This window comes from Chlamydomonas reinhardtii, chromosome 17 (genome assembly GCF_000002595.2).
Source record: "Chlamydomonas reinhardtii strain CC-503 cw92 mt+ chromosome 17, whole genome shotgun sequence".
In the NCBI taxonomy this organism is placed as follows: domain Eukaryota; kingdom Viridiplantae; phylum Chlorophyta; class Chlorophyceae; order Chlamydomonadales; family Chlamydomonadaceae; genus Chlamydomonas; species Chlamydomonas reinhardtii.
This window is the reverse complement of record NC_057020.1, coordinates 3,189,167-3,214,471: the sequence shown is the minus strand read 5'-3', so window position 1 is coordinate 3,214,471 and position 25,305 is coordinate 3,189,167. Positions and strand designations below refer to the sequence as shown.

The following is a 25,305-nucleotide window of genomic DNA, read 5'->3' as shown; positions in this document are numbered from 1 at the left end:
GGCGTTGAGCGCGGCCCCTACCTACTGTACCCCGACGTTGCCAACCGGCACTCGCGCAACGCCCCAGACGCATGTGATGGCCATCAAAGCTGCTTAAACACACACATGTGGACCAAAGCACAGTAGCGTCCTGGGGTCCGCGATGCAGGGCGCGGCACGCTCAAGCTTGCGCACCGCGCGGTTGGGGTTGTGAGAGTCGGACAGCGATTGAGGGCTGACAGTTGCAATGTTGCCCAATTCCCACTTGCATTGTGACCTGCTGAATAGGGTTTGCATCATATTGGACCGCATTCCCGCCACCTCGTGAAACCGCTTTCTGACGGAGCGCCTCATTGAGGACCTAGTCTCTGCCCTTTGTAGAATGCCATAATTACTTAACTCAAAATATTTGTTGCATAACTCCGTTCGCCAGTCCTGCGGCCAGCTCGGCCGCCGCAAAGTCACGAGAGTTAATTTCTACGAAGCGCGGTCTGCCCAGTATTCGTGACCGTTAGTCCTAAAATGCTTAGAACGGGAATGTCTTCGCTCCTGGGGAGGCAGCACGCCGGGCGGAGCATGGTTTGCCGCCAGGCACTCCGGCCAGCCGCTGGAGGGCACCGCAGGGGAGCCAGTCCCCAGCTTCTGCGCTCGCAACCAAGGGGTGAAGAGTCTGCGCCCAGCGCAACGCCCAGCGGCTGGGTATCCTTCTTCGCCACCTGCCACCCGGGCCTGGAGCAGGTGCGGCGCCCGCACCTGACTGTCTGCGTCCACGGCGGGTGCATGAGCGGAACGCAAAACATGCCCCATCAACTCCAACCGTCTTCTGTGGCTCATGTCTTCTCCACCGCCTGCCCCCCAGGTGGTGGCCAATGAGCTGTTGTCACTGGGGTTCAGGGGCGTGGAGCCCGGCAGGGCCGGAGTGTCGTTTGTGTGAGTCCAGTATCGGACGGGACTGGGGCGAGGACGGCTCCAGGCTTCTAGGCCGCTGCGGGGCCACGCCTGCGCCCCCCTGCCATCTTCGTTGACTCTGACATGTGGTTCTATACTTCGCCTAAAGCCCTCACTTTGGCCGATTCTCCAAGTGCGCTCAGTGCATTTGCCCCAGCGCCCACTCGCACCCCTCGCACCCTCCCTGTGGTGTCGGTGCCCACAGCGCGCGGCGGCTGTCGGACGGCTACGCCGCGAACCTGCACCTGCGCGCTGCCATCCGCGTGATGGCGCTGTTGGCAGAGGGGGAGCTGGGGGCTGACCCACAAGCGGGGAAGCGGGGAGGACAGGCGGTGAGGTGGCGGCGCAGGCGGCGGCGGCGTGGGGGTGCCAGGGGTGCTGGGGCCCGGTTGGCACAGGGGATTGTTGAGGGCGAAGGCGTGTCGGTTGGCGCCGCGGTTGGTAAGGATGTGTGCACACACGCCTGTGCCCGCATGCATAGGCCAGCCATGTCGTGACTGGTCGTGGCTCAGCCGGGTGCACGCATGCCCGGACTGGACTTTCAACGACACAACCATACACAACACACGCTCATCGCCTGCGCCACACCGCAGCTGTACGACATGGTGTATGAGGCGGCGCCCTGGCACGACATCATCCCGCGCGGCGCCTCATTCAGCGTGGAGCCGCGCCTGGTGGGTGGGCGGATGGGCGGGTGGGGTGCTGCACGGCGGCCATGGCTTCGGGGCGGGCCTGACGTCTGCATCGGCTACGTGCGGCGCCCGCGCGTCTCTTCTGATCACGGTGTAAGGGGCTGTAAAATTCTGCCGCACACGCGTACCATGGTGCGCCCATTGTACCAGCCCGGGTTCTGGGGATGCAGCTACGGAATTCGGCGAGCCCCTGTGATCCGACAGAGCGCGGCCCCGCCCTCCCACCGCCACGCAGTGGAGCTGCACCGACATCTCCACCACGCAGCTGGTCTGGTCGCGTGTCAAAGACGCCGTGTGCGACAACATCCGGCAGCACAGGTAGGAGCGGTGCAGGAGCGGCGAACAAGCGCGGCAGTCAGGGCTAGGGCTAGGGGCGCGGCGCGGCGGGACGGGGCGGGGTGCCTGCCGTGCGTAAGCGCCAGGAGAGCGTGCCTGGGAGCCGCCGGCAGCATCTGGCGCCTGCGAGCAGTGTTGCACAGTGATCGACGTGCTTGAAAAAGCGCAACACAAGCGAACATGATGTTGTCGAGCCGAGTAGTGGTGGTTTGGTTTGGCCCTCTGTGTTGTGGCGGCAGGTCGGACAAGCCGGCGCCGCCTGAGAAGGGCAAGGTGGCGGACGTGCCCTTGTACGTCACCTGCTACAAGGACCACATCAAGGTGGGGCTGGGGCTAGCGGCGCGTCGATGGCGGAGGGTAGGGGTTTGGGGATGGCGAGCGGTGCATGTCAATCCCAACTTAAGCGAGACCAAGGGCGGCGGGGGCGCTGCCGTGGCAGCCGGCTGTCCACACGCCATGTAGAATTCCTCATCTTCGTATGGCCACACGTCTTCGCTTCGGTGCTTCCAGGTGTATCGTGACATGAGCGGCGAGTCGCTGCACCGGTGAGTGAGGCAGTGGGCGCGGTAAAACATGTTGGCTACTGCAGCTCCGCACCTGCGATGCGTGCGCTGATCCCGCCTAGTGTACACCCAGCTCCCATCCAGCTCCTGGTCATCTCCCCTGCCCCTGTCACCACCAGCCCACACTTGCCGCTGCGCCCATCGCGCCGCCCCTTGTGTGCCCCACTCTGCAGGCGCGGCTACCGGGATGTGATGCACCGCGCGGCGCTGAATGAGGCGGCGGCAGCGGGCGTTCTGCTCATGTCGGGCTGGCGCCAGGCGCTGGAGGAGGCAGGAGACGGCGAGGGTAAGGGCGAGGCCACCTGCTTCCAGCACTGGCGTTGGGTTGGGGCTCATGCTATAAGCTACACCGGCTCCGGGTGCCGTGCAGTGGGCACAAGCGCTCAAACCCAAGCCCCACAACCGACCACCAGTTTACTTCCATACGATCCTTAAACTGAATTACCGAAACATCTCACATCGCGATACTGCCACCACTGCACACAGGCCTGGTCCTGGCTGACCCCATGTGCGGCTCAGGCACTCTGCTGATTGAAGCGGCGCTCATGGCGCGCGACATCGCCCCGGGGCTCACGCGCTCCCTCAAGCTGCCCCCCGCTCCCACGGCCTCCTCGAGCTCCTCAGGCTCCTCTGCGCCTCGCGGCGGCGGCGGCGGCGGCGGCGGTGGCGGCGGCACGAGGCGCGAGGCTCCGCTGGCCGAGGGCGCCTGGCCGTTCCAGCACTGGGGCGACTACGACTCAGCGGCCTGGACGGAGCAGGTGGAGGCGGCGAGGGCGCGCGTGCGGCCGCCATGGCGCGGCCGCCTCGTTGGCATCGACGTTCACGAGGTGGGGCGGGGCCCGCGCTACCCGTGGTGTTTGTCGTGATGTGGTGAAATGTTGGTTGGAACTGACATTGCGCGTGCAACGAGTACAACTTGTATTACTGCCTGTGGGTGTCCCCACGTGCTCACGTGGCCGCCCTGTGCTTTGCCACCGCCTGCAGGGCGCCCTTGGTCTAGCGGAGCGGCAAGCGCGCAAGGCGGGTGTGTACAACATGCTGGAGCTCAGCCTGGCGGACTGCGGGCAGGTGGAACTGCCGGAGCCGCCCACACACGTGGTGTGCAACCCGCCCTGGGGCTCCCGCCTAGACGGCAGCAGCGGCAGCAGCAGCAGCAGCAGCGGCAGTAGCAGGAGCAGGAGGGTATGGTCGGAGGGTCGCGACGACTGGGGCGAGGGCGGCGATGGGGAGGAGGCGGAGGCTGAGGAGGAGTTCGGCGGGAGTGCCAGTGGGGGCAGTTTCAGGGGGCGGTACGAGCGTGCAGGGCCGGCAGCGGCGGCGGTCGCGCCGTCACCTGAGGGCGAGGACGCGTTCCTGGCTGCGGCGTGGAAGAGCCTGGACGGGTTCCTATACCGGCAGTGCCCAGGTGAGCTGTGCCGCGGCTTCACGGAGAATGTTATGGGAGCCGGGCCGCGGTCTGAGGAAGGACTGGGCAGCCTGCAAATGGCCGTGTACGCTTCGTCCCCGCACCACCCCCGTCAGAAGTCAGCACTTCATATTTGTCATGTCATCACTCTGTTCTCCACATGGACGGCTACAACCTCCCCCCGGCCTCGGAACACAATGTGCAAGATGCTGCGTGTGCCGTTTGTGCTGTGTGCAGGCGCATCCGCCTCCGTTATCTCCGGCAACCCCGACCCCTTCAAGTACCTGAAGCTCAAGCCGCAGTCCAAGCACCGCCTGACCCTCAGTGGAATGGAGGTTCAGGTGCGCACACGCAGGCGCCTGCCTAAACAGCCCTACCGTTGTGTTTTAAGAGCACCTGTTGTGCGCACGATTGCACCAATTCTCGTGGCTTGCAGAGCGCGTGTCCCATTTGGGACTGAAACAAACTGCCTGACCCTTCCTTCCCACTGCTCATGCGCCTTGCTCCACCCGCGCAACACGGCAACAGGTGGCCGGGTACCAGATACGCGACCTCGCGAGCCGCGCGGCAGCCGCTGCCGGGCCCCGGTTCGCGCCAGTGGAGGCGTCTGGACGAGACAGGCGTGGCGCTGCTTCCCGCGCCGGCGATGATGAGGCAGCGGCGGCCACCGCGGCGGCGACCAGCAGGCCCCATGACAGCGCCGCGGATGAGGTGCGGGAGGAGCAGGAGGAGCAGGAGCAGGGGGCGCCCAGGCGAGTGCTCACGCCCCGGGGACACGGCCAGCAGGATAGCGATGGGCAGCAGAGCTCGCCGCGTGCGACCTTCCGTCCTGTCGCAGCTTCAGCGGCCGCCGCGGCCTTAGGGTCTGCCCGTGCGCGGGCCACCGACAGGCGCAGGACGGCAGGCACCGCTACGCCGGCGGCCGCTCCGGCAGCAGCCGACGCGATGCCGCCAGCTGCCAATGTTCCAGACGCATACGCCGATGATGGGTACTGGGAGAGCTAGTTGTTGGTGGGGCAGGGGCCTGTGCGCTGTAGGGCCGAAGCGGCGTTGGCAAGCAGGTGTGATGCGTACGTAGCCCCGACCCTGGCGGTGGACCAGGAGGCGGCGCACGCCAGGACGGGAGCGGCGGAGGAGGTGGAGGAGGACGCAGGCGCGCGCGCCCGGCGCAGCGCTGCGAGCGGCGGCGGCAGCGGCGGCGGCAGCGGCGGCGGCAGGTGCTGCCGCCGGCGCTGCTGCTGCAGGTGCTTTGCAGCAGGGCGGCGGCGCGTATGGCCAGAGAAGAGAGTTTTTGTAAATATGCCCCCGTACATCCCGCCACCGATCCCAAGTGGTCACAACGCATGGGGCGAAGGCGGTCCCGTCGCTGGATGCTGGCGGCTCAGTGCGGGTGGCGCGCGGCCCCTGGGCGATAGGGGGGACCCAGGAGGCCACGGTGCTGTGAAGTGCGTTTGTAGTGAGCCGTTTGGTGGGAGCTTCCATCTCAGTGAGGCGCAGCGTGTTAAGGGTTCCCTCTGCGGGTATGCTTATCGAAGATGCTTACGTGCTTCGTACGTCTTTGGGGCTCTAACTCTGTCCATGACCGTCACCTTGCATGTAACCTCTTTCGCTACACGGCAACACGCCTGCAACCTATGTGCAACGGCCGCGGCTGCAGTATGTGTTGCGTGCGGGCTGAGTGATTGCACGCAGCGGGCCATGCACCCACTTGCCCTGTCTCAGCACATTCATGCCCACTTTCCAGATGCACCATTACATTTTCTGGACGACTTCAGTTTGCCAATCCGATTGTCGCACGCTGCACTGCAAGCGCATCTTGGTGCAAGCGGTGCAAGTGGTTACATGCAATGCATGTTCGGGAGCCCGAGGCTCACGATGCACGACAGATGCGCCAGCTCACGACAGCCCCTTGCACCGCAACTGCGACTAAACGGGTGACGCAGCACCAGAACCACACCAGTGTAGCCGAGTGTAAGCAATCGTCATCAGGCATCCTGCGTACACCCACAGGCATGCGCCTCGTCCAACCATCTATGTCCTAGCTGCCCCCCCAAGAGCGGCAACGGACCTGCCAGCCGCGCGGGGCAGGGCGAGCAGACCCAGGCCCCTACGGCCAGGGCGTCAATGAAGTAGCACGGACAGCAATGCCATCCGCATACAGCCTATGACCCACTGCCGATGCTGTGAACGCCCGAAGCTACTAGAGGTGTCCACCTCCACGGAAGCGGGTGCATACACGGCGCATGACCTCGACCAGGGGGCGTGCAGGACGGGCCAGACTACCACCAACTGGCGCCCTTAGCTGTGATACGGGTGCGTCCGGCTGGCTTGTATGGGAAGCCGCATCCCACTGCTTGCTGAAAGTTGGGCGTGAGAAGCGTCCGCAGGACAGCCGCCGCCATCCGCTGCAGGCAAGGCCGCACGCGGTGGCAGGCGGGAGCGCGGGCCACCGGGACACTGCGGCGCGCAGGCAGGGCACGCGCAAGCCGCGGAAGTTCTGGCGTTGAGGAACGCCATCACCTGGACTGCCAACAGCATGCCGTGGGGACTGCCAACGTAGCGGGCGCCCCTGCAGCGGGCCAAAGCTGTGCAGTGCCTTGCGAATGAGGTGGGGAAAGGGGAGGCTGCCGTCGCTCACGCCTCCTCGGGGCGCGCCACGACGCGCACACCCATGCTGCGACAGGTGCTGAGCAGCGCCGTAACGATGGACTGCAGAGGCAGGTTGGGTGTGTCCCGCTGCTTGACGCGCGCGATCTCATACAGGTGCTTCAGAGAGACTGTGCCCGACAGCTCGTGCCCTGGCCGGTCCGCGGCGCGCGCCAGGCCTGCAAGATCCGCAAGAGATAAGTCAGCGCAACCAATCGGCAGGCACACGGTCGCTAGCTGGCGATGTGACAGCGGGGAGGGCGGGCAGCGGACTTTCGGTTAAGCGGGCAAACAAGACGAGTACCGCACCTGCGGCCTTCTTGATAAGCCAGGTGCTGGGCGGTGTCTTCAGGTCCCACTCGTAAGACTTGTCGCTGAAGACGCGCACTTTAACGCGCAGCAGTGTGCCCTCCTTGTAGTTGGCGGTCTTCGCGTTGAACTCCTGCGGCCGGGTGGTACACGGTTTGACACGCGTAGCTACGTGAGTGTCACGCATGGCCGCGGTGCGCTCATGCAGAGCATGTGAAGCTATTACAATGCACCAAACATGGAACCGCCGGGCGCGCACGCACCTTGCAGAACGCCATAATGTTCAGCCCTGCTTGGCCGAGGGCGGGGCCAACTGGAGGAGCTGGCTTAGCTGCTCCCGCATTCACAAGTAGCTTGATCGTGTTGACCAAAGTGCGGGGTCCGCTTGGTTTAGCTGCCATTTCGCAAGATGAGTCTGGATGACGCAAGTATGAGGGGTCGCAAGCGCGGGCTTTGAGCGGATACTCGGTGTGCAGGTGTTATACAGATAGAACTTGGGTCAGCAGCAGCTTTGCAACTGTGACCGGGCTGCGTTGGCGCTGGAACTGCGTAAGGTAAGCCACCATGGGGCATTTGCCGCGGAAAGTCCATGCAGGTAGTTCCCCCGCCTCGCGCGATGCACACAAGAGCCCCAAAGCCCCACATCCTTCCAGATCACTGTGCTTAGCAAGAACTAGTCAACTTGACACGGGAGGGTAATAGAAAACGTTCTGAAATGGCCGCGCACGGCGAGCCCGCGCAGCCCGCGGTCACCGCGACGGTGACGACAACAAATGGAGGTCATAGGAGCGCCTTGAACTTCCCTGGTGCGTTCCTCTGCAAGCGGTCGCGTCGAGCAGCGGGTGAAGTCACATTCTTGAACTTGAACGCTCGCAGATTACCGCCGCAGCGTCGCGTTCAAATATGTCAAGCGCGGCTATACGTTCCTGATGTCCTATGTTTTGACTATTGCTCTGGTGCCGCTGGCGGGCATGCTCCTGGTACGCGCGCGGCGGAAAGCCGGAGCTCGGACGCGTCCCCTAGGATGTGCCGTCCCCTCACTCAAGAAGTTGCCTGCATTTGCGTGCAGCTGGAGCTCGTGAACATGCACCGGACGGGCGAACTGACGCGCTTGGTGGGCGTCGCGAAGCAGACCGACCTGACGTTCAACTTGGTGAGCAGCTCCCAACACATTTGTGCGCATCAGCGCGCTGTCGGCAGGCTGTGTCGGCGTGTGGGCGGCAGCGGTGTATGGGCGACTACCGGGCCTTTTGATTAGAAGATATTTGCACTTTCCGGCGGCGCGGATATGCCCACGACGTCCTGTGTGACCGGGGTGCGGAGGGGCCAGGGCTGTTAGCCAACCCCTGCATCGGCCCGTGTGCCGCCAGCCCGGGTATTCAAGCACCCCTCTCAATATCCGGGGCGTGTGCACGCTATCCTCGTCGTGTTCATCCTCAGCATACCGATACTTGGCCGTTGACGACGTGCGCAGGTGACGGTCATCGCCACGATAGCTGCGCTGATGGGTGTGGTCATCAGCTACTACATCCTACGGACACGCCCGGTCTACCTAGTAGACTTCCAGGTCTACCGCGCGCCTGACAGGTAGAAACCAAGTGCCAGAGCGGGGATCCGAGTCAGGGTGGGGCATCTGCGGAAGGAGCTGCGTACAGTTCAGTTTGACGGCAGGTTGTCACTCGCGACGATCGTGTGGGCGAGCACGCAGCTGGTGCTTCCCGTTGCAGCGCAAACGCCTCTTGATGCCCCTGAGACTACGTGCGCCCGCCGCTTACCCACGCAGTTGGATGGCTACCTACACGCGTTTCATGGCCGGCTCCCGCAAGTGCGGGGTGAGTGTTAGCCGGGTGGATGGGTGGTGGGCTGTGGCTGAAGTTGGATTGTTGGGAGCGGCGAGGGGAGCGGCCCACAGTGACCCTGGTGCCGGGTCGTTGGACCCCATGTACAGACGGCTGCTGCGAGGGTTCGCATGGATGCTGCCCATCATTTCCGGTCTGTCTATGGATTGGTCACCAACTAGCACAGCGGCTTCTGCGACCCCCCCTTCTTGTCTGCTGTTCTAGCACCATAATTTTGTTTCACTCGATCGCGTTTTCTCAACACACAGCGCTTCACGGACGAGGCTCTGGAGTTCCAGGAGAAGATCATGACCCGCTCCGGCCTGGGTCAGGAGACCTACCTGCCGCCTGGTGAGAGAGCGATGGGACGATGACGAATGGCTTCGCTAAGCGGGGCACTTGGGTGCTTGTGTTGGGGGAGGGGCACCAGTGCGCATGCCTAGTGCATGCGCGAACTCGGGCATGTCGTCTGGCGCAGTCCCAGAGCTTATGTTGTGGCACGCGCCCACCACGATGCTTGCAAGTTGTGCGTGAGCGCACATGGCTCAAGGTGTTCATCACTATGCCAGCACGAAAGGAATCGGGCACGTAGGGAGTCGAGTAACCCAAGTAGCCCTCACCTCCGAATTTGTTGAGTGCGCGTCCGAGAGCGAGAGTGCGAGAGCAAGCAAAGACGCTGGCCGCCGATGTGACCCCCTCCGTACATAGGGCTCGGTTGCAGCGTTGGAAGCCCCGGCTATCCGTCCGCGGACGCAGCGACCCGTCTCGAAGCAGCGCGCCTGATGGACAGCGGCGACATGGACACGGGTCAGCGCGGGCTGGGTCAGCGGCATGCATATGTGCCTGAAGCATATCCGTTTGCGCCTTGGTACTGGCGGGTTGCATCAGGGCTTGGCATGAGCATCCAACCCACCCCAACCATGTCTAGTAGCGTCTGGTGTTCTGGAAAAGCCCCACTGCGTTCGCTACGTGCTCCACAGCATGCGCCGTTCGTCACACCCAGTCCTCGCACACAGATACCTCCATCCGCACCCAACCGGCATGTACACAACTAACAAGCATCCATGCATGAACCATGACGCACAAGACCATGACGCATTCCCGCCTGTTAATACCTTGCACATGTGCACATGCAAGGCCTTATGCACTACGCAAGCATGGCCAACCACGTCAACGGGACAACAGGCACACCCACTTCCAGAGGTGCAGTCGCGCCCCAGTTGCAGTCTGGAGTGCATACCGGGGGTGCATCTTGCGGACTTCCCACTCAAGCCGCCACCTCAACCGCTCCCTGTCGCTCGATTGTCGCTCGCAGCTGTCCAGACCGTTCCGCCCGAGTGCACCATGGAGAATGCGCGCAAGGAGTTTGAGATGGTGGTGTTCCCTATCATCGAGGAGCTGCTGCAGAGGACGGGCGTGCACCCCAAGCAGGTGTGTGCAGGTGGAGGTTGGGTTGTAGGGGCTGAGAGGGCAGCTGGCTGGGTGTCGGCGTGAGTGATGCTGTTGTGGGGAATGAGTAGGGTATGACGGCGGCGGTACGAGGCGGTACGACGGCGGCGGGTGCGACCCGGAGTTGGCCCCTGCATCGCGCCCCATCCCATGCTTCTACTCACCCTGCCCCACCCCGTGCCGCGCAGATTGGCGTCCTGGTGCTGAACTGCTCTCTATTCAACCCCACGCCCTCGCTGACGGCTATGATCATCAACAAGTTCAAAATGCGCTCCAGCATCCTGTCCTACAACCTCGCCGGCATGGGCTGCTCCGCTTCGCCCATCTCCATCGACCTGGCCAAGCAGCTGCTGCAGCTGCACCCCTCCACCTACGCGCTGGTTGTGAGCACGGAGAACATCACGCAGAACTGGTACTTTGGCAACGACCGCGACAAGCTGCTGCCCAACTGCCTCTTCCGCGTGGGCGGCGCCGCCATTCTGCTGTCCAACCGCCGCCGCGACGCCTGGTGCGTGGTCTGGTCCAGGGCGCTCGGGACATCAAAGGCGCAGGAAAGGAACTAAGGAAGTGGTGGTGGTGGCGAATGGGATCAGGGAATGGGCGGCACCAGGGGAGGTCCGTTGAGGAGCGGTCCCTGACTGCAACTTCATCTGTGGTGTGCGGACGCAGGCGCTCCAAGTACGAGCTGATGCACACCGTGCGCACCCACCTGGGCGCCAAGGACGAGGCCTACAGCTGCATCTTCCAGGTGACGGCCGAGCAGCGGGCAGGGGGCGAGGCAACGGGTCCGGCTGTGCGGCGGCGGGGGCGGAACACCGGTACCGGTATCGATCATGCATGGTGTACACATGACTGCCTGCTTTTGCCTTGACCTGACTCCATACTGATTCCGTCCACCTCTGGCCACCTCATTTCTACAAACCAGATGGAGGACTCGGAGCGCAACATCGGCGTGCGGTTGACCAAGGAGCTGTTTGCGGTGGCGGGCGAGGCGCTGAAGATCAACGTGACCACGCTGGGGCCGCTGGTGCTGCCGCTGAGCGAGCAGCTGCTGTTCTTCTTCAACCTGGTGGCGCGCAAGGTGCGGGTGCCTGGGATATCCGTTACACACCAGCCTGCTAATAGCGGCCTCGGCCTGGGCGCGTAAAACCCTGCTGAGCGTGCCCCTTGGCTCTCGCCGCCGTTCAGGTGTTCGGCTACCGCGGCAAGCCCTACATCCCGGACTTCAAGCTGGCCTTTGACAAGGTGTGCATCCACACCGGCGGCCGCGCCGTGATCGACGAGATCGAGCGGCAGCTGCAGCTCACAAACGACATGGTGGAGCCCTCGCGCGCGGCGTTGTACCGGTGAGCCTGGCCTGGCCCTGTTTTAAGTCTCCAGCCTCTTGCAGCAGTCGAGCGGCGTGGTTCCACCATGGCGCATGTGGCCAGCCACGGGCTGTCCGCATGCGCTTGTAGTGTAGGCAAACAGCGTGACAGGCGTGCCCTTGCTGGCGTGACGACGATCCTCGCCTGGCTGTCTGACCGCAATCTTCGCCTTGCTGTGTCGCCGTGCAGGTACGGCAACGTGTCGTCGGCGTCCATCTGGTACGTGCTGGCGTACCTGGAGTCGTTCAACGGCATGCGCCGCGGCGACCGCATCTGGCAGATGGGCTTCGGCTCGGGCTTCAAGTGCAACAGCGCTGTGTGGCGCGCCAACCGCAATTTCAAGGTGCGTGGGGCCGACGTGTTGGTCGCAGGGGGGGGGCATTGCAGCTGCTGTGGGATTCCGCATATGCGACATTGAGAAGGAAGCAAGCGGCTTGTGTGACCGTACTGTGGAATGTGGGGTGTGTGGCTAACCCTGGTCGGTGCCTTCCTGTCGTGCTTGGTATTTTTCCTTCCTGCAGTGCCTGCACCAGGCTTGGGAGGGCTTCAACCTGGAGGAGATGCGCGCGCACCTGGCCTCGCTGCCCAACCACCACAACAAGAAGGGCTCCTAAGCAGCTGGCGCGAGCTGCTGGCTAGCTCAGGACGCAATGGGCCTGGCCGGAACTCTAGCTCTGAGCGGCGCCAGCACTTCGCCACTGGCAGCATGTGGCAGCGTTGGCGGATACTGGAAGGTTGTGCGGGAGTCGGGGAATACCGCGCATGGGTGCGGGTGGGTAGGCTGAACACAGGGACCGGAGATGAGCCCATTATGCATGCGTGCGGCGTTGTAGGGGCTTGGCACAACACCAATATGGATTAGGGGCAGATATGAAAGATGTTTGGAGGGTGCCATGTACCCCTACCCTAGCGTAACTCAAATGGGTAGATGAGGAAACAGGCTGTGCTATCTATGTATGGGTCGGAGGTCGCGGATGGTGGACTAGCGGGTGTGCGGCGCATGCCAAGACGCTTCGGGTTGATAATTCACCTAAGCAGACTCGGGCGCACGGCTTGGGCGATGATATGCCGTTTGCCCGTTTCTTGCCGGTTTCAAGCATACGATAGTGGGGAACGGAACAATTTTGACGTCAAATAAAAACTGTGCGTGGTGGTGACCAAACCACATTGGAGACTGCAGACATGTGCACTTGGAACGACGCTTGGCTCTTGAGGCACGAACACCCCATCCAGATGGAGGAAGGCGGATCAGGAGGATGTGGGAGACGGAGAGATCTCATTACATACCGAGGTGACGCCGACTACCGTCTACACTGAATGTAATTCAAGCACTCAAGAAGGTCTAAAAATGGAAAGAATGAATGGTTTCGCAATCTAACATCCCCCGACAGGTTCTCATTCCACAGCACAGTACCCTCCCCGCGCGGAATGGTGTGTGATCAGACACGCTCATGACCTTAATCCTGCACGGCCAATGCACGCCAGACTACGCCAGACGGATGGTCCTATTACGCTAGTGCTCGTCTACACAGCTCATCCGTGGACGCCGGTCGACTGCCTGCAGGTGCGCATCGGCTATGCTATCCGCGCGGTGTGGCGTCGCATTGAGTCTGTGTGGTGCTATCGCCTTGGCCGGGCGCCCGGAGCGTGAGGAATGCGCGTCAGCAAAACATCGACACAACCTGCCAGCTACCGTCGGTACAGTAACAGCGCGCGAACGACGCACCAATGCCTTGTCCCTTCTTGCTACGCATTTATGTGGGCACGGGTGGGAGCCACACACATCGGGACTACGCTTTCCTGCCCCTTGCCATGTTCCATCACGAGACGGATGGTCCTAATACCGTGGGGGCATGTCGCACCCGTGGAGGGCACTGTATCAAGCTGCGTGTACCGCCTTTGATTGTGGCCAAGCCACGTTGAGCACTGACCTTATCGCATTGGCGCGGCAGTACCCACCATGCAAGTGCATCATCTTTCATCTCGAACCCTTCCCCAAGACGCCTACTACCGAAGCTTGTCCAAAGCCCCCACCATGCAACAGCACACATTGCAGTTACCATGCTGGATGCATTGCAGAACAACCGCGTGCCTTTGCAAGGACACCACAAGCGGAACGCATTATCTGTAAACCACACCCCACGCTTGGTCCGAAAAACATTCACGTCTTATTGTTACCGCCATGCTTCGGAGCTATACTGCTCACGCAGCTCCCACTGCTCACGCCGCCACCGAGCTAGTTTGCTCTCACGCCCCCGCCGGTGGCTCTGGCAGGTTGGCCCGCTGTGCCGCCTCCAGCAACACGCCCGGCTTCTTCTGTGACAGCGTCTGCGCGGCGCAGGTTCCGGAGGTACCAAGGATGGCGGCCACACAGTGAGTAAGGGGTACGCATATCGCCATGTGGCAGGTGAGCGCACTGCAGTGCTACAGCCCCATCCCGGGGTGCGCATGCCCCACACAACTCGCCACGCTCGCACACATTGCGCTGGACCCCCGCCATCACGTCATCTTGCACACAGTAGTTTCAGCTACGGTATCTCTGGATCTAATCAACGCCCCGCGATCTCACAAGCTCCTCCCCCTCCTGGCTCCCAGCTCTCCTTCCCATCCACCTGCCCACCCACCTACCCACCCACCCACCCCCCATGCGCACCTCCAGCGCCTTGAGCACGTGGCCGCTGTCGGCCATGGTGGCACCCTGGCTGAGCCAGGTGGTGTAGAAGGTGGCCATGCCGCCCGCGAAGAAGTCGTTGGCGGCCTCAAGCACGGAGCCGCGCGCGTTGGCGGCGCGGTGCAGGCCGCCCGAGCGCAGCGCCACCAGCGTCCACTTGGTCACGTTGAGGGACACGATGGCCAGAGGGAACTCCTGCACCGGGTGCCGCGACAGCCGGTACAGCTGCACCGAGGAGGGAGGGAGAGGGAGACGGGATGGGGCGGGTGGCGGGAGGGTATAACAGGGTGAGCGGCCATGTGGCGGTGACCTCGCCGCCGATAAGGAACGGAAGGCACAAGCAACGAAAGGGGGTGTTCACACGCGTCGCGGCCGCACCAAGACGCATAAAATCTGCAATGCACACCTTCAAGGAGTCCGCCACGCTCCACTGTGTCAGGTAGTACAGCTGCAACAGGCCCAGCATGCCGCAGCCGCGCAGGTCCGTGGCCGGGTCCTGGCCCTGAGGCGGTGTAGGGAACGAGCGGGCGGGTAAGAAACAGCGGTCATTGCGCTGCGTTGCGCGAAGCCGTGCTAATTAGCGCGGTCAGCCGTATACTGACAGGTCCGGGAGAGAATATTTCGCACACACACGCCGCGCCCCTGTATGCATGGGCAGTGCGCGTACCTGGAAACCGACGTCGGCCCAGTGGGAGCCGAAGCGCGGCTGGTCGCAGCTCTTGCCTGTGCGGCAGTATCAGCAAGAAGAAATCACAATGACGTATGCCGCGGCGTGCGGCACAGCGCAGCACACAAGCAAGGCAGCGCAACAGCACATGCCCAGGCCCAACAACACATGCGCGTCCATTCCACGCAACCCTGCACCCAGCCACGCACGCACCCGTGAATGCGGCATACACGGACCCCAGAAGCCGCGCGTGCAGCGGGTTGGCGTTGTCAAAGGACACTTTAGCAAGGCATAGCAGCTGCAGCTGCTGCTCGCGCAGCGCCGGCGGCTTGAGCTCCGGCGGCGCCAGGCACAGCAGCCGCGCGCAGAGGCCGGGAGGCGGCGGTAGCGACGCCAACACGGGCCCACGGAACGCGCTTGTGTCCATGCCCATAAAGTACATGGTGGCGTCCGTGAAGGTCAGCCTTGTGCCCGCCGCCGCGGCAGCCGTTGTCACGCTGCCTCCCGTGGACAGCTCCGTTTCCTGCTGCCGAGCCAGGTTGGCAGCGTCCCACTCGTCCACCGGCTCAGCAGCCGCCGGCTTGGCTGCAGCTGCCGCAGCCGCTGGTGATGTGGTGGGAGCGGATTTGGCAGGCAGCGGCAATGCTGCTGGCGGCTTGAGCGCGGGGATTGCGGGCCCCGCTGCCGCGCTGGGGCTCGTTTGCGAGCGATTTGAGTTGGCGGGGGCCGTGGCTGCGGCGGCAGCTGCGGCCGCGGCTGCGGCGGCTGCGGCTTGCTGCTCCGCTGATGCAACGCCTTTCCCTGCAGCTGCTGCCGCGGCCGCCGCTGCTGCCTTCGCCCCCGCGGTGGCCGCAGCGATGGCTTCGCGTGTTGCAGCGAGTGCCTCCTCCGTGACCGGCCGCTGCTGCAAATGAAACACAAGTAGGACGCTTCAGGGGGGACACGAAAACAACCCAATGAAAGGCCTTTGCAAGCACTAGTCCAGCGCTGTGAGTCCTACATGCTGCTTCTCCGCACCTGCAAGTGTACGGCTTCGGCAGTGGTCGCGCCACTCCCCGGTGTCGCCGTTCCTGGAAAATGCATCAAGCGACAGCAGCATTGAATCAGGACCGTACGATCAACCAAGTGTTGACTGGCTTTCCGGCCCATACTGCCGTCCGCATTCGCACTACACAGCCGTACATTACTGCACCCTCTAAACCGCAGCTAGACAGCTGAGGTCCCGCTAAATGCCCTGCGCTCCCGCACCTGCCGTCAGCCCCGCCGCCGCCGCCGCTGCTGCCGAGGCCACCACCGACTGCTCCAGGCTGGTCCGCCCCGATGGAGGGTGTTGCAGGGCCTGCATGACCTTGTAGGAGGGCAGGTCCTGCACGGCCGAGATCATGCACCACATGAGCTTCTACATCAGCGCGGGGCGACCTCACCCAGTGGCACAAGCACTATCACACGGGCAGCTTTCGCCCTGCGCCCAAGACGCACACACGTCCCTTTTCAGGCGCCTTCAAATCGCACACCCACCTCCGCCTGCGGCAGCACCGCGTGCTTGATGACCTGCGCCGGCCCGTCCTTGGGCGGCAGCGGCACCGCGGTCACCGGCGCCGGCGGCTCCGAAGAGACCCTGCCCTCCCCCTCTCCAGACGGCCCGCCGTTTGTGGCAACCTCCGTGTCGCCTAGGGTGTCCATCTGGCCCTCTGACACCGCAAATGTGGTCCAGGACCCCAGCGGCTTGGCGTCCTGAGGTGAGGCGGGCAGCGAGGGAAGCGCAAAGTCAGGAAGGCGCGCAGTGTGAGATGGCTTCGCCCAATTGAAAACGCGCCGAAGGCAGCGAGGCGGCCAGGCGGGTGCGGCGGCCCATTCCCACCTTCTGGCTGCCTGCCAGACCCATTGTGATGGACTCCAGTTCCATGCCAGCTGCGTCGCTGATGGGGCCGAACGTGCTCACGCACCCCTCGGACGCGCGCTCCGACACTGGCGCCGGCAGCCCGCCGTTGCTGCTGACACCACCGGCGCCGCTTAGCACGGGGCCGGTACTGCCGTGCTCGGCCATGATGTGCCTGTTATTACCGCTGCCGCCGCTGAGGCCGCTGTCCCGGCGCCCGCCCGACAGCCCCCCCGGACCGCTGGCCGGTGCCACGTCTCTTCTGCTCCCGGCGCCGGAGTTCCCCGCAGACAGCAGTGCCGGCAGCCCAGGCGAGCGGACTAGACCGGCCTCAGGCTGCGACAGAGTGTCGGCCCGGTGAGAGGGCGGGATGGCTGGCGCTGGCGCGCGTGTGCCTAATTCCGTACGGCTGCTGGTACTGGTGCTGGCGCTGATGCCGTGGCCTGCGCTTACCCGGGTGCGAGAGCGCTGGATTCTGTCATCCTCCTCCTCCACCTCCTCCTCCGTGTTGCGCGGCTGCTCCACCTCCTCCTCCACCTCGCCTGCCTCTTGGTCCTCCTCCTCCACCTCCTCCTCCTCCTCCTCCTCCGCCAGCACCTCCCGGTTTAGCGACTGCTTCACATTGCTGACAAGGTGCGCCGGCATCGCTTTCGGGCGATATACCTGTGTGTATGGTGTGAATGTTTACTACTGGATTCTGTGGCGAGACCACTGCCAGCGGGGGCATCTGTCAAGAGTTGCACCGGTCTGGGCAGCATCCGCAGCCGTCGCATGTCACCCAGCCGTGTCTGGCCTGCCTCTTACGCGCCCAAGAAACCCAAGCGCCCCTGCCCAGCCCCCTCGCCCACCTGCTTGTGGAACTCCCCTTCCCGCTTGCCGCCCTCAAATGCGTAGTCGAACTCGTCATCCTCCTCCGCCTGTTTCTTTAGCGTGCCCGCCTGGTGACAGCGACATAAGTAGAAGTGGTTCAGTTGCACTAACCGTCTTATGTGACGTATTGCCCTTGCACGACACGACTTTGCGCCTTCCGAGACCGGCGTCATATCCATGTGCGGGAAGGCCGCTCACCTCCTGGAGGCCGCTGCCCTCGAACGCCACCGGGGGCGGAGGGCTGCCCGCCACTGCGGGCGACGGCCCCGGGACCTCCTCCTTCGCCCCACCATCGGACTCGGACACAGTGCGCTGCGATTTGGCTTCTGGTGCTTTCCGCTGTCCAACAATGCGCCGCTTCTCCGGGTCCTGGGGAGCACGCATATGCACGTGCGCTGAGGGCCCCGAGCGTGCCAGTCCCACAACACAGTAATTACAGCATTTGAAAGTCTCAGCTTTCAATTAGCGCACCTCCGCGATTAGCGTGCTTCTCCCGGCTGCAGGTCTCCTTCCTGCTGGCGCTGCGCCGCTTGCAGGTGGCATAGGAGCAGCTGGCACATCGTCACTTGCAATGTATCTTTTGCCCGTTCCTGCGGTCTTTTGGCCGCGGCTTGGTCCAGCGGAGTCTCCATCAGCGTCAAACTCAAGCTCAAAGGCTTGTTCTGTGCTCTCTGTCATTGTTCTGTCATAGGACCCAAGTGAACTAGTGTCAACAAAGTTTGCTATTTCAACGGAAGCACTAGAGGTACTCCGTTGTGGAGCCGTTCTTGCATGATCGTTGCGTCATGCGTGCCCAGCCCGCTGAATCCCTCCCCTCACCCTTGCCCTGTCTACGTCTCTGCGATTTGTTGGCTTCCATAAAGTAACGCCCTCGTATTCCGCTATGCCCGGAATTTTCTGCACGATCCTGCACGAGTGCACGACTTGCCTGTCCGCCGTGCTGTCCCCCTCCCACGTCGTTGCCTGCCTACCGGCAAGCCAGCGACTCATCCGTCATCGATTAGTAACTCCGGCGTCCGACCAGCCGCGTGCTGATGCCTTAACGTTGCAACTGTATTGCTATATGTTGGTGTGTGTAAATGTGCTGCCCACTACGGGACTACGCCAACCTGGCCCTAAGGCCCTTGCCACACTGCCCACATCGCACCCCCACTGTCCCATCGCACCTTCGTGGCTTCGTCGCCCACTGGCAGTCCTTGCAGCTGAACTCTGGACAGTGCAACATGCCGACATGCACCCCCACGCGGCCACGCCTGCCGGATTCGGCTGTAGCGCTTGCAGTTGCACGTGGGCGCGCCGGTGTTGCTGCTACTGCTACTCGGGTGCGGCTGCAGCTCAAACTGCTGCTCAAACTTTTGAGATGCATTCTGGGATTGCACCGAGTGCGAAGCATGGCAGCTAAGCAGTGCCAAGGGACGAAGGGTGGCGACCCGAAGGCAGCGACCCAAAGGCGAAAGGGTGGAAAACGTCATTACCAGCGCGCCACTCGTAGCTAGGCACGGCCTGCCCACGGGCCTGCCACCGTGCCACGGCAGCCACGCCCACCAAGGCATACCTCCCAGAGCTTACCCATTATACAGCCCTCATCCTCCCGCTCAAGAACCCTTCACCATTTAACACACACGCTAGCTCGATAATGCCGCACAGTCCGGCTGTTGGCCGCCTCCCAACCGTTCAAAAATGCCCGTGTTACGACGTTCCCCGCCCGCTGCAACACTCGTTCCACTGTGTGGACCGCTCTACCTCGATGCAGTACCCGTATTGCAAGGCTGCCTTGTATGCATAGTTTGCAGAGGCACAACCAACCTGCTGAGAGGACCTGAGCCAATCCTATTCCTACAATGCACCGTTCAAAGTCCACGTCACCATCCGGCCTTGCCCCACTGTCGCCTCGCCCAACCCTTCTCAATCAGCTGGGCTGTCTCATTTCACTTCTTGCTCAGCGTTTGACGCTTTTGTACGGCTGTCACGAACGCCGCTATCACCTTGAGCTCATCGCTCACCACCTGCGAGTGCCACAGAAGAAGCATGGACTCATAAGCCATGACCGGCCGAAGGTGTCCGGACCTGAAACCCTGGCTCTGCCAGATGCAACAGCTCCGCAGCGTGTAAGTGGTGGCAGCTGGAACCAGGTGAATGCCGGATAGCCACATACGCTGCAGACACTCGCCGGCTTCCCGCCGCGTCCGCACCACCTCTGCCTGAGTCCTAGTTGCACCCGGCAGCTGCGCACGCCACGCCCTGGCTGCTGCCTCCCACAAACGCGTGCCCCGGACATGGCAACAGCAAGCGCAGAAGGGCATGCCAGGCTCCAAAACCACCTGGGCGGAGAAGTGCCTCGTCACCGCGGACACGAGCTGCTCCTTGCTCGCCGTCTGCGGCACGCCCACCTGCTGGGAGCACGCAGGCAGCAGCGGGTCTGGGTCAGAAGCGCGGACATGGAAAACAGGAGCGGCGGTTGCGTCACATGAGTGACGGTCGCGCTGCGTGCAGCCTGTGCCGGTGGGTGCGGGACGAGGTCCCGTGACAAGTAACAAGTACGCAGTGTGAGAAGCGGTATCGGTGGGATAAAGATACAGCCACCGCGCACGTGGGAGTCTGGCCGGAGCTGCTGCAGGAGGTGGCTGTAGCCGCGATCCAAGTGCACGGGAACACTGCCAGCTCAACGCCACCGCTACAGGATGTGGCGCGAGCACGCGACCCCTTGAACTGATGTGGCTGGTGAAGGCCGCTGTGTTGACGCAAGCGCGCCTCAGCCTCAGCGCAGTGCTCTCTTCCGGGTGCGCCGGTGGCCAAGCGCGCGTCCAGGCAGAGCGCGCTGCGCCGCGGCACCACGGCTACGCGGCTTGGTTTGCAATCCCGGCCGGCCATCGGCGACTCCGGTAGCCCTCGGTAGCCGGCGACACCACCAGCACAGCGCGACCGCTAGGGCTGCCAGGTGTGCCCCTCAAGACCCGCGCTTCTGCGCGTGGGCGCCCACTGAGAGCCACGCTCCGGGCTCACCAGCTTATGAACGCGCTGATACCGCTTCAGCGAGTTCACGTCCAGCTTCCCGAAGTTCAAGCGCTGCGAGCGGAAGGGAAAGGCGGAATTCTGTGTCATTGTTCATCGTCGAACGGCTGCCTTCGTCAGAAAGCGATATTATCAAGGTGCAACTCACAGGTCGTAGTGTTGCTGGCGTCCCGAACTGCGAGGAACCCCTCCGGGGGTCAGTATCCATGCTTCCGTTGCTATGTCGACCGACTATATGCAAGTCTACAGTGATAAGCGACCGGGGCTATAAGTAATGGAATGACAACAACGACTAGACGGAAAGTCCTTGGTTCATGGCAAGGAATGCAATGAGCCATCGACCCTTTATAATTTCTGCCTACGGCCCCTTGCTAGTACAACTGAGTGAAGAAGGACTGTAGCGCAAAACACGGTCTTCAACAACCGGTGTCAGCAAGTTGCAGCATTTCGCCAGCATCTGTTCACAGAACCCGGCAGCTTGCAACTTGCCAACCACTGTCAATACAGCTGTTTTAGTCTTCTGGTTGATGGGGGAGCCCAGGGGCAACTAGGGGTAGACTCAGCTTCTGTATAGACTGCTACTGTACTAGACTGCCCTATCCACCAGGCCGGCTTTACGCGCCCCCATCCCCCGCGCCTAGCCTAGCTCCTACAGTCGTGTGATACAAGCAAAGGAGTTGAGGGGGGCAATGACGGGCAATGAGAACAGCCCAGACGCAGCAGGGGGCAGGCACCCTGTGAATCGGCTGCCGAAGCACTGGTATCTGGCCATCGTGTACTTCAATGTGGTGCTGTACAGCATCTGCTGGATGGCTCAGGTGTGCGGAGCAGCTGGCCCTTACTTATTTCGACCTTCTGTGCCAGGGGGTTGCTTGCAGTATACGTGTTCAGACCTTTCACTTTGATGAGTAGGGCTACGGGCCGGGTCCACCGGTCACGCCTTGAGGGCGCTGTGCCCACTCCAGCTGTCCACTGGGCGGAGTTAGTTGCTTACTATGTCAGTGTCTGCAGTGTCTCACCTTGCGCCACTATGCATATGCCGCAGGCCCCTGTCCTTCCATACCTGGTGGACTCGCTGGGCGCTTCCGGGAGCATGCAGTATGCGCGCCTCCAGACCGCGTTCAGCGCTATCCAGTTCATCGGCGGCCTCGTCTCTGGTGAGTTAGTTTTGTGGTACCCCGCTAGCCTGTAATCGTAGCTGCCAGCCAGGCACCAGCCGTTTGTGCACCTGCAAGTCCGAACCCATGTGTGTTCTGACGCTGCGTTCTTTGCAGGCCCACTGATGGACCGCTACGGCGGGCGCTGGCTGCTGGCGGTTTCCTTCGGCGCGAGCCTGGCGTGCTACGGCCTCACCGCGACCGCAAGTAGCATTTGGGGGCTGTACCTGAGCCGCGTGCCTACCGTGCTGCAGGTGCGTGTACCGTACGGTATTAATATGAGCAAGCCAGCAGAGGTCATGCCCAAACCCTTGGAGGAGTGGACGCTGGGGACGCCATTGCAGTGCTAGTCGGGGGTGTCATATCGGGTATCCCTGTACCGTGGCCAGGAGCGCCACGTCTCACACCTTGCCTGGCAATGCCTCTTGTAGCACGCCGTGCTGGCGGCGCGGGCCATCGTCGCGCAGCTGTCTTCGGACGGTGACCGGGCGCGCGTGCTGGGCTACGTAGCCGTCTCTTACAGGTGCGGAGCCGGCGGTGCCACGTGCCAGCGGATGCTAGCATGGAGGGCGCCTGCTTGCCTGCCTGCCTGTCTGCATGCAGCGCCACTTTGTTTTGGCATGGCGAGTGCCAAAACACCGCTGAAATTTGCCCGATCGGACCCTCCTCCGGATCCGTGTGCCGCCGCAGTGTGGGCTTCACGGTGGGCCCCGCCATCGGCGGCTGGCTGAGCGCCAGGTCGCTGCAGCTCGCGGCGTGGACCGCCACCGTGGGCTCGGCAGTGAGCCTGGTCATGATCCTGGCGCTGCTGCCGGGTGAGTACTGAGAGGCAGTTTTGCAGATACTGGGTCGTGTGCATGTATGCGTCAGCTTTTCAGCCCGGGCGAGGTTTCCGGTGCACTACCGTGACTGTCGGGTAACCTGTTTGGCTTGTATGGGGCCCGGGCACTGACCGATGTGCTGGTGGTTGATGTGTGTGCATGGCCCGGCATGCTGTGCCGCAGACCTACCTAGCCACGCTGATGCGCATCATAAGAACCAATCAGCTAAGGGCAGCGAGCAGGAGCACGGCAGCGGTAATGGTGTCGCACAGGCGGGCGATACCGCGCACGACGGTGCCGCATCACCGGTCGACGGCAAGACGGGCGGGATGAAGGCAATGCTGTCATCCTTTGTAGAGGTGCGTACGAGCGCATGCCGGTATACGCCGACCACGAAGTACGGCGTTCTTGCCCGCCCCCGTTGTGGCCTTGTGGCAGCACGTGTGGCTTCTTGACGCGGCACAAAATCGTACTGCGCACAACGACGACTGTGGACCTGCTATCGTCCAACCCAGGGCACGCCGCTGCCTGCTGCAGGTGGCCAGGCGGCCGGGCGTATCTGACCTGCTGCTGGGCAAGGTGCTGATGGGGCTGGGGTCAGCAGGTGCGTGGGTGCTCATCGCATCAGTAGTCCTCACACGCGGCGCGGCCTCTCGTGTCCCGTCGGCCCCCAGCTGCTCCCCTCTGATAAGGCCACCTGACCCACCCAGCTAGGGTTTCGGCCGCTGCCATGTTTGCCAGACGCAAGGAAGCTTGGTCCACACTTGTCCTTGCACGTTATAAAACTCCCAAGGGCCATCGGTATGCGGGGAAAGGTCAGTAGTTCCTGGCACCGTGTGAATGCCAAGAGCACTGCCAACGCGACATCCTTGCGGACACTCAACTCGCTTTCTCATCACCCCCCTCCTCCGACATCCTGCAATCATGACCGCGCAAGCGCCCGCCCGCCCCCGCCCCTATTCCCGTAACAGTGTATCAGTCCCATTTCGCCGTACTGCTGAAGCAGCAGTACGGCCTGGATCCCAACCGCAACGGCATGGTCATGTCGTACGTGGGCTTCCTGCTACTTGGTGGCCAGGGGCTGCTGGTGGGGCCCGTCATTGCCGCCGTGGGCGAGCCGGCCGTGGAGCTGGGCTGTGCGGCGGCGCTGGTGGGCGTCTTCCTGGCCCTGTCGGCGTGCAGGTGCGGACACGGAGGACATGGAGCAGAGGGCCTCTTTAAAACGGAATGCGCAAGACCGCAAATTGCACCCAGCGCTGACCCGAAGCCTAGACCGGCCAGGCGGTTGAACGGCACTGCGTGCATGTGGCGGGGGCGTGTGTTGGCTGGCCTAGCCCACCTGATGCGGTCAGGCACCTGCCCGCCCTCCGTCACGTCATCCCTCCGCCCCCGCGCTGGCCTGTGGCCCTCAGGACCATGTGGCAGCTGCTGGTTCTCATGGTGCCGTACGCAGTGGCGGGCATGCTGTACAGCAACGCCTCCACCTCGCGGCTCACAAAGGTGCGTGAGCAACAGCTTTGTCGACAGGCACGGGAGTGAGGGCTGGCCAGCTGTAAGGTACTTGGATTAAGTCTGATAGGTACCGTATGGAGCACGCACACGCAAGTTTCTTGCCTGCTGTTGGGTTTGTTGCCCAGCCCTGTTACCCGGCCGGCCCCGCTTGCCCTGCTATCTTGACCATGTACTGCCTCCCTGTTACATGCAGGCCGTCCTGCCGCAGCAGCGCGGCACCGCGCTTGCCATCGACATGAGCCTCAGCAGCGGTGAGCCCCGCTGTGCATGCTGCCACCTTATGCCGCTGCCTCCACCACCTGCCGCCGTGCACAGCTTCCGCCGACCCGCGACTCGCGCTCCCGCCACTCTCCCCATGTGCGCAGGTGTGCGCATGCTGAGTCCGACGCTGGGTGCGGCTGCGGCGGACCGGCTGGGTCACCAGGCAGTGCCGCTGCTGGGGGCGGGACTGGTGGGGCTGTTCCTAGTGGCGTTGCAGCTCGGGCTGGCGCGGATACCGCTGCCGCAGACCGTGCGCGGTCGGTGGGGGCTGTTTGGGGGCGGCGGATCTGGGGCGAGAGGCGGGGCTGAGACCAAGGAGGAGAGCAAGAAGGATTGAGCTGTAGCAGACTGCCCTTGTGAAAGTGGACGTGATTTTGGTGTTGCACGGCTCCCAGCATGTGACCGCATGCACCTTCACGGACCCGAGTGTCTGAGATATGAATATTTGCTACGTGCCACACACAGGCATGGCGCACAGTGTGAAAGACACATTATTATTGCTCGTGTGCTTTGACAGTTGACACCGTACCTCCAGCATATCTTCATCTGAAACAACTGCAGTTGTTCGAGTGCAGTTTTATGTTGTTGTTGGTTACAAGGTGGTGTGCACGAGCATGCGTTGTTCGAGTGCTCGGGCCGACTGCGCCGACGTGCCCCTGGCACGATTGTATCCCCGACTCAATGAAGCTTCGACTTGGATTCAGCGGGGGGCGGGGGCGACTGCCTGTAAAGCCAAGGTCATGAATGCGGCTGAAGTCCTAGTACAAGAGAAGCACGGCGGCATCACAGAAGCCTACAGAAGGGGCAATCCAGTCCAATGCTATCACTGCATTTGGTACGGACAAACCATACTCGCGCAGCCCACTTATCCACGTAGGCCTTTCTGGGATCGGGTCTGGGGCCCCGTGGCTGGAAGGAAGCAG

The 25,305-nt window shown here is 62.9% G+C and overlaps 6 protein-coding genes across 9 annotated transcripts; 3 read left to right on the top strand and 3 right to left on the bottom strand.

Annotated features, from left to right (window-relative positions):
- The first annotated feature begins 234 nt into the window (after positions 1-234).
- CHLRE_17g722250v5 (uncharacterized protein) lies at positions 235-5,535 on the top strand. The gene is made up of 12 exons (XM_043072280.1): positions 235-717; positions 839-909; positions 1,133-1,259; positions 1,521-1,601; positions 1,855-1,937; positions 2,195-2,276; positions 2,466-2,500; positions 2,692-2,804; positions 3,005-3,345; positions 3,503-3,923; positions 4,161-4,264; positions 4,452-5,535. The coding sequence occupies exons 1-12, from the start codon at positions 517-519 to the stop codon at positions 4,926-4,928; spliced, it is 2,136 nt and encodes a 711-aa protein (XP_042914739.1). The 5' UTR covers positions 235-516; the 3' UTR covers positions 4,929-5,535.
- A 128-nt stretch (positions 5,536-5,663) lies between these two features.
- CHLRE_17g722200v5 (uncharacterized protein) lies at positions 5,664-7,424 on the bottom strand. Its single transcript, XM_001697073.2, has 3 exons — positions 7,142-7,424; positions 6,879-7,011; positions 5,664-6,748 (listed from the first exon to the last, which is right to left on the bottom strand). The coding sequence occupies exons 1-3, from the start codon at positions 7,277-7,279 to the stop codon at positions 6,558-6,560; spliced, it is 462 nt and encodes a 153-aa protein (XP_001697125.1). The 5' UTR covers positions 7,280-7,424; the 3' UTR covers positions 5,664-6,557.
- Positions 7,425-7,524: 100 nt separating this feature from the next.
- On the top strand, positions 7,525-13,050 carry CHLRE_17g722150v5 (uncharacterized protein). Its single transcript, XM_043072279.1, has 13 exons — positions 7,525-7,684; positions 7,755-7,858; positions 7,948-8,031; positions 8,353-8,465; positions 8,662-8,710; positions 8,986-9,067; positions 10,032-10,147; positions 10,354-10,673; positions 10,835-10,913; positions 11,091-11,246; positions 11,354-11,511; positions 11,722-11,875; positions 12,054-13,050. The coding sequence occupies exons 1-13, from the start codon at positions 7,594-7,596 to the stop codon at positions 12,144-12,146; spliced, it is 1,599 nt and encodes a 532-aa protein (XP_042914738.1). The 5' UTR covers positions 7,525-7,593; the 3' UTR covers positions 12,147-13,050.
- A 2-nt stretch (positions 13,051-13,052) lies between these two features.
- CHLRE_17g722100v5 (uncharacterized protein) lies at positions 13,053-18,494 on the bottom strand. 3 transcript variants are annotated; one of them, XM_043072276.1, is made up of 13 exons: positions 18,091-18,494; positions 17,818-17,988; positions 17,598-17,687; positions 17,203-17,412; positions 16,732-17,085; positions 16,389-16,604; positions 16,119-16,236; positions 15,888-15,940; positions 15,084-15,771; positions 14,871-14,926; positions 14,610-14,705; positions 14,186-14,428; positions 13,053-13,860 (listed from the first exon to the last, which is right to left on the bottom strand). In XM_043072276.1, the coding sequence occupies exons 1-13, from the start codon at positions 18,295-18,297 to the stop codon at positions 13,780-13,782; spliced, it is 2,583 nt and encodes an 860-aa protein (XP_042914736.1). In that variant the 5' UTR covers positions 18,298-18,494; the 3' UTR covers positions 13,053-13,779. The 3 variants fall into 3 exon arrangements, with proteins under 3 accessions (XP_042914736.1, XP_042914735.1, XP_042914737.1); XM_043072277.1 differs by lacking the exon at positions 16,732-17,085 and having other exon boundaries at positions 15,084-15,774; XM_043072278.1 differs by lacking the exon at positions 16,732-17,085.
- A 578-nt stretch (positions 18,495-19,072) lies between these two features.
- CHLRE_17g722050v5 (uncharacterized protein) lies at positions 19,073-20,924 on the bottom strand. Of its 2 annotated transcripts, none has more exons than XM_043072274.1 (4): positions 20,780-20,924; positions 20,623-20,685; positions 19,941-20,012; positions 19,073-19,625 (listed from the first exon to the last, which is right to left on the bottom strand). In XM_043072274.1, the coding sequence occupies exons 1-4, from the start codon at positions 20,837-20,839 to the stop codon at positions 19,548-19,550; spliced, it is 273 nt and encodes a 90-aa protein (XP_042914734.1). In that variant the 5' UTR covers positions 20,840-20,924; the 3' UTR covers positions 19,073-19,547. The 2 variants fall into 2 exon arrangements, with proteins under 2 accessions (XP_042914734.1, XP_042914733.1); XM_043072275.1 differs by having other exon boundaries at positions 19,941-20,009.
- A 91-nt stretch (positions 20,925-21,015) lies between these two features.
- Positions 21,016-25,124, top strand: CHLRE_17g722000v5 (uncharacterized protein). Its single transcript, XM_001697157.3, has 11 exons — positions 21,016-21,449; positions 21,677-21,788; positions 21,906-22,042; positions 22,220-22,311; positions 22,479-22,603; positions 22,793-22,968; positions 23,147-23,213; positions 23,581-23,791; positions 24,022-24,109; positions 24,315-24,372; positions 24,487-25,124. Exons 1-11 carry the CDS (start codon positions 21,321-21,323, stop codon positions 24,717-24,719), a joined length of 1,428 nt encoding a protein of 475 aa, XP_001697209.1. The 5' UTR covers positions 21,016-21,320; the 3' UTR covers positions 24,720-25,124.
- Positions 25,125-25,305: the final 181 nt, after the last annotated feature.

Coding starts and splice junctions, on each gene's coding strand:
- CHLRE_17g722250v5 (XM_043072280.1), top strand. CDS start 517: ATGTCTTCGCTCCTGGGGAGGCAGCACGCCGGGCGGAGCATGGTTTGC. Junction 1,602..1,854: donor TCAGCGTGGAGCCGCGCCTG/GTGGGTGGGCGG, acceptor ACCGCCACGCAG/TGGAGCTGCACCGACATCTC. Junction 2,277..2,465: donor GCTACAAGGACCACATCAAG/GTGGGGCTGGGG, acceptor CGGTGCTTCCAG/GTGTATCGTGACATGAGCGG.
- CHLRE_17g722200v5 (XM_001697073.2), bottom strand. CDS start 7,279: ATGGCAGCTAAACCAAGCGGACCCCGCACTTTGGTCAACACGATCAAG. Junction 7,012..7,141: donor ACATTATGGCGTTCTGCAAG/GTGCGTGCGCGC, acceptor ACCCGGCCGCAG/GAGTTCAACGCGAAGACCGC. Junction 6,749..6,878: donor GCTTATCAAGAAGGCCGCAG/GTGCGGTACTCG, acceptor CGGATCTTGCAG/GCCTGGCGCGCGCCGCGGAC.
- CHLRE_17g722150v5 (XM_043072279.1), top strand. CDS start 7,594: ATGGCCGCGCACGGCGAGCCCGCGCAGCCCGCGGTCACCGCGACGGTG. Junction 11,512..11,721: donor TCGCGCGCGGCGTTGTACCG/GTGAGCCTGGCC, acceptor GTCGCCGTGCAG/GTACGGCAACGTGTCGTCGG. Junction 11,876..12,053: donor GCGCCAACCGCAATTTCAAG/GTGCGTGGGGCC, acceptor TCCTTCCTGCAG/TGCCTGCACCAGGCTTGGGA.
- CHLRE_17g722100v5 (XM_043072276.1), bottom strand. CDS start 18,297: ATGACAGAGAGCACAGAACAAGCCTTTGAGCTTGAGTTTGACGCTGAT. Junction 16,237..16,388: donor CGGTGCTGCCGCAGGCGGAG/GTGGGTGTGCGA, acceptor TCGGCCGTGCAG/GACCTGCCCTCCTACAAGGT. Junction 15,772..15,887: donor CCGAAGCCGTACACTTGCAG/GTGCGGAGAAGC, acceptor CATTTGCAGCAG/CGGCCGGTCACGGAGGAGGC.
- CHLRE_17g722050v5 (XM_043072274.1), bottom strand. CDS start 20,839: ATGGATACTGACCCCCGGAGGGGTTCCTCGCAGTTCGGGACGCCAGCA. Junction 20,013..20,622: donor ATCAGCGCGTTCATAAGCTG/GTGAGCCCGGAG, acceptor GCGTGCTCCCAG/CAGGTGGGCGTGCCGCAGAC. Junction 19,626..19,940: donor CGAGGCACTTCTCCGCCCAG/GTGGTTTTGGAG, acceptor TGGCACTCGCAG/GTGGTGAGCGATGAGCTCAA.
- CHLRE_17g722000v5 (XM_001697157.3), top strand. CDS start 21,321: ATGACGGGCAATGAGAACAGCCCAGACGCAGCAGGGGGCAGGCACCCT. Junction 21,450..21,676: donor GCATCTGCTGGATGGCTCAG/GTGTGCGGAGCA, acceptor CATATGCCGCAG/GCCCCTGTCCTTCCATACCT. Junction 22,969..23,146: donor TGCTGTCATCCTTTGTAGAG/GTGCGTACGAGC, acceptor TGCCTGCTGCAG/GTGGCCAGGCGGCCGGGCGT.